Source organism: Natator depressus, chromosome 3 (assembly GCF_965152275.1).
Source record: "Natator depressus isolate rNatDep1 chromosome 3, rNatDep2.hap1, whole genome shotgun sequence".
Classification (NCBI taxonomy): domain Eukaryota; kingdom Metazoa; phylum Chordata; order Testudines; family Cheloniidae; genus Natator; species Natator depressus.
In genome coordinates, this window is record NC_134236.1 from 200,021,075 (window position 1) to 200,034,402 (window position 13,328).

At 40.3% G+C, this 13,328-nt stretch overlaps 1 protein-coding gene across 12 annotated transcripts in view; it reads right to left on the minus strand.

Moving 5' to 3' along the window:
• The window catches only part of PLCB4 (phospholipase C beta 4), a 326,000-nt gene that overhangs the window by 41,093 nt on the left and 271,579 nt on the right, over positions 1–13,328 (minus strand). For 11 of the 12 annotated variants that reach the window (XM_074949680.1, XM_074949673.1, XM_074949672.1 and 8 more), the window contains 4 exons: positions 8,475–8,563; positions 7,800–7,950; positions 3,856–3,905; positions 3,676–3,741 (listed from right to left, as the gene is read on the minus strand). In XM_074949680.1, coding sequence (XP_074805781.1) covers positions 3,676–3,741; positions 3,856–3,905; positions 7,800–7,950; positions 8,475–8,563 — 356 coding nt within the window. The remainder of the gene's footprint in view (positions 1–3,675; positions 3,742–3,855; positions 3,906–7,799; positions 7,951–8,474; positions 8,564–13,328) is intronic. The other variant, XM_074949677.1, reaches the window with a different exon arrangement.

Consider the following 13,328-nt stretch of genomic DNA (forward strand, 5'->3'; position numbering starts at 1 on the left):
GCAGGCACAAACTAATGGACACTTCTAGCAATAATGTTCTGGTCTCAGGCCCATGGAGTGCATGCGCACCTCAAGTAGAATACACATAGGGACCATCACTCAAAGAACCCTACTTAAATAAAAATGCTAGCTGTACTGGAAGGTCCCTTTGCAGACTGACTCGGAAACCAAAAAAGTATGGCCTGCCATCCCAACCAGTGTGAAGTACTGAAGTTGTCTTCCCTCCAATATTTATTCACTGTATGTTTTCCTGCTTTAATTTCTAGTTGCTCCTTTACTGCCCTGTAGCCTCTTCCACTTTATCATGAAGAGGTATTTAAAAGCAATATCCTGTCTTTGCAGAGCTTTGCATATACAACTTCCCATTTGTATTGCTTATAATCCTCTGAATAAAATCTCTCCTTTCCCCGACTCCCAGACTTCACAAAATCCAAAATTCCATGTTTATCGGCAAAGCTGCTAATCTGACATTAAGGGAACATGGGAAATTCTAATTTTATCAAGGGGTATAAAATGACTGCTTACTAATTCTGAGGCTACTTATCAGATATGCTTCTTCCATTAAAATGATCTATCCACCTATCCTACTTAGTATACAACTCTCATTTTATATATCAAATACATATTTGACTATTTTCAACTGTCCACACATTTTATATGAAAAATAAATGGGTCTGTTCTTTTTAAAGAAAAACATTTTACAGATATTTTTATAGCCCCTTCTAAGGTTATCATGCTTTTTTCTTCTCTCCCATCTGGTGTTTCAGCCTCTTGTTAACAGGAACATGTGAAAGATTTCCACCCCTGACATCTTTCTGATCGTGTGTGACTCCTACATACTCCCACTAACACATTTTCGCTAGCATACTCCCACTTACACACAGCATGGCTTCATTCAGCCATTTATTATCCCGTGCACACCAACAGCGTCTTCACTTCAGGAAGTACTTCTGCATCTGTTATTTGCTGAAGTATTTTTAACATTGTCTTCAGAAATACTTTGGCTGATCAGCATTTACAATTAAAAGAAAATAAAAGCAGGGCACATCACTGTTTGTGTAAAAGAGACAGGAATGCTGTGTGAGAGACACACCTGTTGAATACCTGTTAAAGGTAGACTGCTCAATCTTCTCCCTGTCAGGTCCCCTGAAGCTGAATCAATCCGCTTTGCTGGTACTCTCCCATGATGCGAAGTCAAAGTTTCAATGGAATTCCTCCGAATGGAAATGGCACACAGGGACTCAGGGGGACATTTTCAGAAGTGCTTACGTAACCTGGATAACTAAGCCCCCTTTCCAAACGGGATTTATGCACTTAGGAGAAGAGACTCATTGAAAATCAATGGGCCCACAGATCACTGAGGCACTTTTGAAAGTTTTACCATCGAGGCTTCTTTTGGTTTTTAAATTTTCTAGTTTTCCAAAATGCAGCTAAATGAAGAGAGTAGAAAGACTAACATCCCCGTGTGCCCAATCCTTGCCTCAGCATCCAATGGCTCTCTCTCACTATACCTCACCATGGCTGATCACCAGCCCAGAAGTGACACTAATAATTTCTCCATAGTTCAGGTGAGCCACTGTTGCCAACATTGGGAATCCTAGGGTAGCCAGCGTGATGATGGCTGACACTGTGTAGGGATAGATGACACGGGGCTGAAAACAATGTCAGTGGCCAGTGGTGTGACTAACTTAGGGTGTTCCCAATGCATCCCCGTGTTTTATCAGCTGAATTGATGTTAGGATGATGGGAAATCTTTCAGATTTTTCCCTGGTGCCGACCAGGCATTAGAAAAAGAAGGGGAATAGCAGTCCGAGTACAGAACTGAGAATCAGGAACACGGTTGGCTTTAGAACTTTTGGTCAGGCCTGCAAAAAAGAGTTTTTTCCCCTAGCTCCATGTTTTCAACATAACCTGTGCCACTATCACATCATCATATCAGCCTAAGGAGTTGGGGGATGGTTAGCTAAACAATTCCTTGTGGTACCATCCAGAAACTTCAAGAACTAATTTTACATGGAAAGCGGCATGCAGAGGAGTGGGGGGATGGTTAGGTAGTAAGCCTTCTAATGCCAAAGTGGAGCCTCACTGCTTATTCTTGCAAAGTCAACAATTAGTTTATATCAATTTATGTTTGCAAGGCCATCTTTGTAAGGAAAAGGGATAGAAAACCTTTTGTAAAACAAAAGATATGAATCTCCTTTCTGTTACTTATTCCTCCAAATTTAGGGGGGCCCATGGAGACAGGCATCCAAGGATCTGGCAGTAATTCTTGGATTCAGTGGGGACTAACAGTGCAGAGTTTCTCAAGCTGCTCATGGCTGGCTGATTGCATGGCTCTCTTCCTTCCTTCCAGCTGCAACAATGTGTTATAAGACAGCTAATACACATCAAATGATTTCCTAATATTATTTTTCTGTGCAAACAATAACTGCAATTGTCACAGGGATGACACAATGTGTAATCCCAAATGGGGGAGGAGATAGCACAATGGATTGCAAAGGGACTGGAGGGGTCCAAGAGGCACTCACTCTGCTAAGGTGAGGTCCTCACTACCAAAGAGTTTAGGAACACGTGATCTACTCTAGATGTTTCAGGTACTTCAAGGGTGCCCATCACCATAGTACATAAGTACTAATTTTAGCTCTTAAAACTGACTCTCTTGTGATTTTGGATAGTCACAACTTCAGTTTCTGTAAAAGGATAATATTTATTTTCCTCTTTCCTGGAGGGGTGGGGGCCTTCAGATGTAATTACTTAATTTTAATACAGTGCTTTGAAGACGAAAAGCCTTGTATTAAAAGTGCTTAAGATTATTATTAGTTCCCTGAAAGTTACCAGCCCAGCCACCACCGATGGTCGTGACTTTTCTTGTAGAAGATGCTGCTGCAGGTTCTGATGAACCTTCTGACACGAAAAACGATCAGCCACATACATCAATCCAAGCATGCAATGAAAATGAGTCATCTGCATTGGAATCCAAGGATCTCAAAGAACACTTAATAACAAGGAAATGATAGACTATAAAGCCAAGCAGCGCTTTTATATGCCAAGAGAATGGGACCAAATTCAGAACCTCAGTACTTTCTTCACTTGTTATGTTTCCTTTGATACCAGGAGTTGTGTATGCCAAAGTATGATGTGGAGCATAATGGTGGGGGACCAATACTTTGGACACTACTGCCAATAATAACAAGCAAAAGGTGACTACCCACGCTGTAATTATTATACACAGAACGAAGAAGGGATCTAATTTTTCAACTACTCTCCCCACCTACACTTTCTCTCCCTGCAGTTCCTATGCTGTCTGTCTTGGATACAGCATATTCCACCTAGCTGATTCTCAACAAGACTTAGAAACAATCATTTAAGAGGCTAGCAGAAACCATTACCCAGTAAAGATGGTCTTTTGCTCTTTATACAACTCAAACAAAATTATACTGGAAGCTGAGGGAATATTTAAAAGTGCTCAAGGGAAAAACTGCCTATTGGAGGGTTTCCTTAGTGTAGGCTAAAATAAACGTGTATTTCTTGCTAATCTAATTTACTTATCGCTAGTTTTTCCATTGAGTATCATTAAAATTTGTCCATGCTTACAAACTTTGTGACTTTTTTAAAGTGAGTGAATTTGCTGGCTAAGTTTGTTTCCCCAAACTCTTAGAGCTCTAATGATCATACCTTGGCATGCTTCTTCTTTAAAGCATTCAGCTCTTTCTGTTGTTTCTTTAAATACTTTATGTAAGCCTACAAAAAAGGAACTTGGATCAATTTTCCTGTAGTCATAATGAGTGACACCAGATAAAATCTCACTGTTTGCAAATATATATATTGTCCTGCAAAGTTTATGCCCAAACTTACCTTCATTTGCTTTAAATCTTCTATCTTCACTTGAGGAATAAGTTCTATACCTAGAAGGTATTAATACATTTTATCTGGAACTTCAAACACATTAGTACATATCACAGTTTTTGTATTTAACTTCACCACAACTTCTATTTCTGTTAGACAGTAATTAATGTGTGTCACATTAAAATGTATAATGTAGACAAGCAATTGAGTTCCATTTAAAAATAATGTAATTGTTGAGACATGGGAAAGGTATGTTTAATTCAGTACTGCACCATCCATCATCTTACTGGTGTAAGGAGAAAATATAGCAATAGCTGCATTCCAGTCTCTTTTCATTCCCAACTTGAGTGTCAAACAAGGACAAGACAAAGAGTTTGTAAAAATCACTTGCTCAGAAATAGAGCAGATCACGTGTTAATTACACAATTGACCTCTCATTAGGTTCTGGCAAATGCTGTTTTCACTGGCATATCTTAACAGTCTTTCAGTTACAAAGTAGTATTTTAAATGTTAATATTGAAAAAACAAAGTCAATATGATTCCATGAGAAATCTAACAGGCAAGACCCTCAATTCTTACATGAAATGTTGGGTCAATCACTATATTATATCTTGCTTATTTAACTAACTACCTTAGGGCAGGTCTAGACTTAAAACACTGCAGTGGCGCAGCTCCGCCGCTGTAGAGCTTCAGTGAAGACGCTACTACACCGACAGGAGAGTTTCTCCAGTTGGCACAGTTAATCCACCTCTGTGAGAAGCAACAGCTACGTCCACGGGAGAAGCCCTCCCGTCGACATAAAAACATAGGACTGGAAGGGACCTCAAGAGGGCGTTTAGTCCAGTCCCCCGAACTCAAGGTAGGACTAAGTATTATCTAGACCAGTGTTTCCCAAACTTGGGACGCTGCTTGTTCAGGGAAAGCCCCTGGCAGGCTGGGCCGGTTTGTTTACCTGCCGTGTCCACAGGCTCGGCCGATTGCAGCTCCCACTGGCCCCGGTTCGCTGTGCCCGGCCGATGGGGGATGCTGGAAGCGGCGGCCAGTACGTCCCTCGGCCTGCACCACTTCCCGCAGCCCCCATTGGCCGGGCACAGCAAACAGCGGCCAGTGGGAGCAGCGATCGGCCGAACCTGTGGATGCGGCAGGTAAACAAACCGGCCCAGCCCACCAGGGGCTTTCCCTGAACAAGCGGTGTTCCAAGTTTGGGAAACACTGATCTAGACCATCCCTGACAGGTGTTTGTCTAACCTGCTCTTAAAAATCCCCAACGATGGAGATTCCACAACCTCCCTGGGCAACTTATCCCAGTGCCTAACCACCCTGACAGTTAGGAAGTTTTTCCTAATATCCAACCTGAACCTCCCTTGCTGCAATTTAAGCCCATTGCTTCTTGTCCTATCTTCAGAGGTTAATGAGAACAATTTACCTCCCTCCTCCTTGTAACAACCTTTTATGTACTTGAAAACTGTTTTCATGTCCCTTCTCAGCCTTCTCTTCTCCAGACTCAACAAACCCAATATTTTCAATCTTCCCCAACAGGTCATGTTTTTTAGACCTTTCATCATTTTTGTTGCTCTTCTCTGGACTTTCTCCACTTTGTCCATCTCTTTCCTGAAATGCCCAGAACTCAACACAATGCTCCAGTTGAGGGCTTTTTTTGTAATAATGTTACACTATTGACTCATACTTAGCTTGTGATCCACTATGACCCCAGCGATCCCTTTTCTGCAGTACTGCTTCCTAGGCAGTCATTTCCCATTTTGTATGTGTGCAACTGATTGTTCCTTCCTAAGCAGAATACTCTGCATTTGTCCTAACTGAATTTCATCCTATTTACTTCAGACCATTTCTCCAGTTTGTCCAGATCATTTTGAATTTTAATCCTATCCTCCAAAGCACTTGTAATGCCTCCCAGCTTGGTATAGACCGCAAACTTTATAAGAGTACTCTCTATGCCATTATCAAAAGTATTGATGAAGATACTGAACAGAACTGGACTGAGAACTGATCCCTGCAGACCCCACTTTGCACTGTCTACACTGGGGGTTAGGTTGATATATGCGCATTGCTCAGGGGTGTGGATTTTTCACATCTCTCTGCGACATAGTTATACATATATAAGTTGATAACGTAGACCTGGCCTTAGTGTCCTTAACTGTAAAATGCCATCTGTCCGACAAAGGATTATCTGCCTTGTAAGGTGAATTCCACTGAACAACATTCAGATCTTGCAAAATAAAGACAATTTCTGCAGAACAGGTGAAATTTTAATCTAAGGACCTTAACATTCAGCCCCAATGATATATTATTTCTCAGTTAGCACCATGCAGGTGCTTTATAAGACACAAAGACAGAGGGGGAAGTTTTCAAAGATATAAATAGGAGGTTAGGCGCTTGCCTACTATTGCAAGTCAATGGGAGCCGGGTGCCTAACTCTCATTTGTGCCTTTGAAAGGCTCCCTCAGGCTCCCGTACTTTGCTGGATATGTTACTCCCATGGACCTCAGTGTGAACTGTGCATTTTAGTGTGTGCAGAATGATGCAGGTATTAACAAATAATAAAAATTTATAATAGGATAATAAGGATAGTCACAAAGGACTTGCTCTATTATTCCACAAGTGGACAGGAGAGAAAAAGGGGGACTCAGAGGAAATGGCAAATGTACAAGCACTGAAATCAAGGCTTAAGAAATTGTGCTGACCAATGTTTGTTGTGATCTAAAAAGAGAGTTTCGGATTTTCTTTTGAAAACGCAGACTCCCTATTCATACTTACTGCTTTGTTATTATATGTGTGGAACTACAGTTCCAGCCAAGAATAATGATGTTTCAGTAATCAGCCTGAAAATATATGTCCTCAGCCTAGTAACTGTGAATTCACACAGGCTCCTAATTAATATCCAATAAGGTTACTACCACACTTTTGTGATGAAATATGAATGTCTACAATTCAATAGGTCACTCTTTTTACATTTATATCATAGTATCTCAATTCACAAAAAGATTGTTTTACTAGTAAAGGGCGAATGAAGTACTTTAGATTCCAAACATGACCTGCTTTACTCTGAAAAGTGACTATAGAAATGTCATCTTCTTTCCCAACAGCTCTGCTTATCTGTGTATTCAGCCCTACCTGCTAACTTTCACGCCAGAAAGAAGTTTATGCTGCTTTTTACTCGTGTTATCCCTGCAAAAGCAAGGCAGCCACCAGAGAATGAGCTGGATTCCATTCCTCCTGGCACATTAACAGAAATGTTTACCAAGTTTCACTCAGTAATACTTGTGCAGACCCATTTGGCCCCACAGACCCTTTATTGTCTGTGACGACGTATGAGAGAGAAAGAACCCACTTGGTTCTCAAAGACGACTTTGCAGGACAAGCAGTTAGGAAAAAAACACCTATCTGCTTATAAACTGAGCACATTTGATATGGAAATATTTGATAATAAACATGGGTGCCCACAATGCCAGTTTCATAGACACTTTTCAGAATACGGCCACACTTTAAAACATTTCTAATTTAATGGGGGATCTCTGCAGAATCCTAAATACCTGGTTTTTATTTAAATCAACCACTCTGCTGAGGAATTTTTAAAACAAAAGAATTTTTGTGAAATATACAAGAAAACAGCCTTCCCCATTAGGCCAACTCTGGTAGATCATTAATAAATATTGTTCCCAGTGTCATGCATATTCCCGCTGAGAGCATTGACTACACTGGTGCACAAACATGACATTTATTAAAATCCAACCATGTTGGCTTCTGCACCAAGAGAAATATGGTTAAAACAGTATTTGCCAAGTGGACAGAGACACCACTAGTAGAGAAAGATGTTACTTTTTGAGCTTTTCAGAGGGATTCGAAACTACAGAAAGTACAAAACTAAAAACGAGGTAGTACTTCTTAGTGCCCTTCTAAACCATTTAAAGGAGAGAAAGCTCATTTTTCTTTACCTTTCTTAGTTTCCATCCCAGGTCCAAGGCCGGAAGTGGTACTTGGTCTAAGTTCAGAGCTACTCTGAGGAGTCACACTTGCTTTGGCATTATTAGCTTTTCCTTTCTTATCATTCTTTGAAGTGTCATTTGGTACATCAGCTATATCACTCTGGAAAAAGCATTATTACAAAATATCATTTGCGGGGGGAAAGAAATGAAGTCATTTACTTTTAAAGAAAATTCCCCTTATATTTGCTAATACTTCTCGACAAAAAATATTTTCAGATGAAGAATTTATAATCTATTTTTACTGAAAATTAATAAGGATGGCTCCTTTCTAATTTTAGACACATGGATGTGCTGCCGTGCCTGATAAAAAAATCCCTCATGACGGTGACTATATTTGGAAATGCAGTGAAGGGTATTTTAATAAATCTGACAACACATGTTCATGTATTTAAGAGTAGAACAGCTCTATATTTGAAAACAGAGACTAAGAGAATAACTTGCATTAATGACCAATTTATCAACAGGAGAACTGACCAAACATTGTGGCCCAAATCTCATTGCAGAGGTTTTACTTCTTGTAAAGTGAAGCCTGTATTTTGCATTGTTCATACAGTGAAGCCTGTATTTTGCACTACCCACTATATGGAATTATTTTGACTATGTTCATAATTACTTTCTACTTACAGTTTCAATACCCATAGCTCTCATCTGGTCTGCTCTTTTTTCCATGACAGATAAAAATTTCTTTGGGTCCGACAAAGCATCCACAATATCTGAAAGAAATTGAATATTTATCAGGTTTTCAACATTTTAAGAGTCATTCAAAAAGCCCAAAGCACAATGTAATTTAGCAAAAAGAAAAGGAGGACTTGTGACACCTTAGAGACTAACAAATTTATCTGAGCATAAGCTTTCGTGAGCTACAGCTCACTTCATCGGATGCATGCAGTGGAAAATACAGGGAGATTTATATACACAGAGAACATGAAACAATGGGTGTTACCATACACACTGTAACGAGAGTGATCAGGTAAGGTGAGCTATTACCAGCAGGAGAGAAAGAAAACCTTTTGCAGTGATAATCAAGGTGGGCCATTTCCAGCAGTTGACAAGAACGTGTGAGGAACAGTGGGGGGGGGGAGGGGAATAAACATGGGGAAATAGCTTTACTTTGTGTAATGACACATCCATCCATACTAACTCGGCTGCTACTCTGAAAAATGTAATTTAGCTTTCACAAAGGCTTTATTCTAGTGTTGCCACATGTTCCACAGTCCTCAACACTGGGCCAACGTTTCACAGTAAACTTGGTAGGAGTGGGTAAGCTTTTTTAACGTAGTCTCTCTCCCTTCCCTCATGACAAGAGAGAAAGAGAGAGAAAAGGAGATTAAAATTTCATGATTATACACATCTGCTCAGCATCCTCCCCGATTCAAAAAAGTGAAATGTATATTTCAAGGTTACTCTAGTTCTATCTTGGATCAACCATGGCATATTAACCATCACGTGAATTTTCCTCTTTAAGAATCCTACTCTTTTTCAAGCACTTATACGGTCCCCATCACTACAGTCTCTGTGAGCATTAGGAACATTAATGGGAGTCCTGTGATGATAAATTTAGTAGGCACGGGAGTATTATTACTCCCATTTTAAGGTGGATAATTTAGGCACTGATTGAGTAAAGGCCTAATCCAAAGCCCAGTGAAGTCTATGAAAAGACTCCCACTTCAAAGGGCTTTTGACCAGGCCATAATAATAATATAGCACTTTTCATTAGTAGAGCTCAAAGCACTTTACAAAGGTGATCAGTAGCATTGTTCTTATTTTACAAATGGAGGGGAAACTGAGGCACAGAGAGATGTGACTTGCTCAAGGTCATCCAGCCGCCAGTGGCTGAGCCAGGAATAAAACCCAGGTTTTCAGAATCCCAGGCCAGTGATCTATCCACTAGGCCACACTGCCTCCCTTCAGACATAGGTTGTATTTTTTTCTCTTGGTTGCCAAAGAGCAGGCTTATCAATCTGGAAGTAAAGATGCCTTCACACAAACCGTTCTGATATTTGCCATGGCTCACAGGGGAAGGGAACTAATTGTTTTACACGGGTGGCCTAAACAATAGTATAACTGACATAATTTATTTACAGAATTCCCCCTGCATGACTCATGACTACTCATACCACTCACCCTGCCAAGGCCCAGATGTGGGATGCAACACGAGGGACATAAACGAATGAATAAGTGAGGGTTATATTGTGACATCACCTTCTGCTGCCTCTTCCACCCGTCTTCTAGGGGACAGAATGCCCCGAATGCTGCTGGGGGCAGGAGAAGCTCATTTAGTTGTTCCCTCTTCTACCCCTCACCCCTGAATGGTTCTGCTGCCTGCTATTAGAGAGCGGCTGTGAAATCACTTTACAGTCTTATCTGCTTGTGAGTCTCACCCCGGTGTAACTATGAGCCATCATTTCTCCCCTAGTGCAGGCTTTATACCTGGTATAACTTCACACATTGACATTCTGCAACTGCCTTCCCTTAACTCTGCCAAAAGAATGTAATAAGCCCCCTTCCTTTTCCTAGAAGCATCCCAGCTACAAGCAGAATTCTTCACTGATTTTCATTCACACTGCACATACTGCATCAACTTGTGTATTTAGATCTTGATTTAATGAGGTGCCACGCCACCTTGAAACACGAGGGCAGTCCGACTGACTTCAGTAAAACTACTCATGCCTTTCAAATCAGGCACAGGCTCGAGTTCTTTGCTGAACTGAGGCCTGATCATGGGCCGCTGAAGAAAAGAAGAGTTTTGCTATTTGCATCAACAGGCATGGGATTAAACTGTTGAGGGCTCGACATGGCAAGCTCTTTGGAGCAGGTATAATTTAACCACTGCACAGTGCCACGCACATTTACCGCACGATATGAACAACAGTATCCCTGACTCCCTGGACCGTCATGATAAACATTCACGTTTACCATATACAATGGTTTATACTGGTTAGTTGAATCAGGAAACACCTTTTCGACAATTTAAGTCCTTAATACACAGATGGCCCCAGTTGTGATCTTTGTTATTCTAGGGGCAAACCAGGTGTGATATCGGAATCAGGCCCAAAGAGAGTACTGCTCGTTTCATGTACTTGTCTCTTTGCTATATGGCAGTGTGTAAAAATCAATAAAACTGAAATTAAATTAACATTTGCACCCATAAGAAATATTATTTTATGGATTATGTGCCATGTGTTTTGTGTACGTAGCTATGAATGTGCAACTGTATACAGACAGCTATGCAGTGACACATCAGTCCTTCCTTCTGCAGAAAATATCTCTCTTCAGGCCTTGATTTACAGATAATCAAGTAACTCACAAGTGGCAAAGGCAGGTCAGCCATAATGAGAAATGCTGCGTGACAAATGAAATTGATTTTAGTATCTACAGTAGTAAAGCATCCACAGAAAGTAGCCATGACCGGGTGATCCCTATGTAACTTTAAACTTCACTAATTCTCAAGATGACCTGGACAGTGAAAAAGCATATCAGCTGAAAGTGAAAAGAGTCCCTAAGGACATTCCTTTGAGTAGAATTACCATTTTAAGGGTGGCAGGCTTCCATGATAAGGAAGAAGATAACCACTCACGCAGGACATTAATGAGTTGAAATACAATTAATATTTTAATGTTTCAAGATACTGCCCCTTTCCTGCATGTGAAAAGACAGTCACACGGGACTATTAAATAGGCCTCCCAGTTGAAGAAGTGTCACACAGAAATCCGGAGTGCATCCATTCGCTTGTCTAAAAGCTGTATCTTGATTCAACCATTCGTTATAAAATATTGTACATATTATGCCTGAGCTTTTGCCATGACCGTCATGGATGATGTTCTCACTTAACTGTATTTTGAGGGAATGCAACTGATGACATTCCCCCAACTAAATCTTTTCTCACATGCTGGAAAGAGAGCAGTGAGTTCAGTTACTGCCCCTCAAACACAACACCATGTGCATAGTGGATTCTTTCTGTTCAGAATGTTGTAAGGTAATAAAGTAAACTCATCTTCCAGTTGCTTATCAGTAAAGATAAACCTTTCTGTGGCCTTGCATTCCAGGTAGTCTCAGTAACGTAATGGCTCTGTACTTCTAGAGTGATGGTTTTGGCAGTCAACATTTTCATAAAGATTTGAATTTTATTTCACATACCAGAATCCTGTCTCAAGTCATAGCTATTTTCAAAGTAACTAGTTGTGATGTCATAGATAAAATATGGGACTAGGGACACATGTGCCAGTCCAGGAAAAACATATTAACCCGTTAGAATTTTGGGGATAATCTTGCAGTCCTTACTCACGCAAACTTCCCACCGAAGTCACTGGAAGTTTTGCCCAAGTGAAGAAAGAAGGATCAGGCCTTCAGTCCTTAGTATCTACTTTATCCGTATATGAAGATAGTTTGTGCGAGATATGAAAGCTGCATTAAATAATATTTTTCACCTAGACAGCTCAAGTTAACCACCCAAAAAACAGACTGTTCCAATACCACTGTTCCCTACCAATTGGTATCTTGTGTCTCTCACTCAGCGGTATTCCCCACAAATATCAAATGGACAGACATTTATCCCAAGCACATAATGGCCCCGACAACCTAAATATTTTCCCTTTCCTTTAACTGAGCCAACTACCCTTCCAATCCCTAGAACCTACACTTCAAAGAAAATCCATGCCTGCCTTGTTCCTGCAACCATCACATAGTATTTGAAAATGGAACTTGAATATTAAGAACTTTCAAGTAAAAAAAAACCCTCCTTATGTGTGTGGGAGAGTGAAATTTTTGCAAATTGTGTTACCCATCATTTATACACCTCGCCAAAGGCTCAGCATTTCTACTGGAGGTAAATGATTCACCGCTCTTTTCTACCCCACCACTTGACCTCTGCTTCAATTTTCCTTTTTTACGGTCTTTTTGGTAAGGTAACTGGATACCAAAAAGTTTTAAAGCTATGAGTCAAAAAACAACAACAAAACCACTTGTGTATAACCAGTATAGCCTTGGGAAGCATGTGTTCTAGAAGCAGAAGTCCCATCACGACTGTATGTAATAGTGCTTGCTTATTATGTACACTATCTATATGAAATAAAAGCCTCTGTTTGAAATCTGCTGCCTCATTTGGCATTTCTTCAGAACGGATTTGTGTCTCATTGGCTATTAGGAGCAGGGGAACTGAAGCTGATAAACCATAGAAAATTAGCAAACCACATCAAAAAAAGAAAATGGTGCACATTTCTTCCTAACCCTATCATGAAGCAATCATGAATCATTATTATTTGGCATGAGAGATGTTCTTAAATCTTACTCCTACAGGTTCAAAAGGAAAGTAGCTGAAAATTATGGTTCTTGACTCTTTGCCCAAACAATCTAGTTACAAATCAGAGACAGTAATTGAATTGTAGTTCATAAAACAACGTAAAATGCAGAACAGATGACAAGCACTCGAAAGCCACATGTAAACAGAATAGTCATGATGCCATCTGAACATCAAAAGCA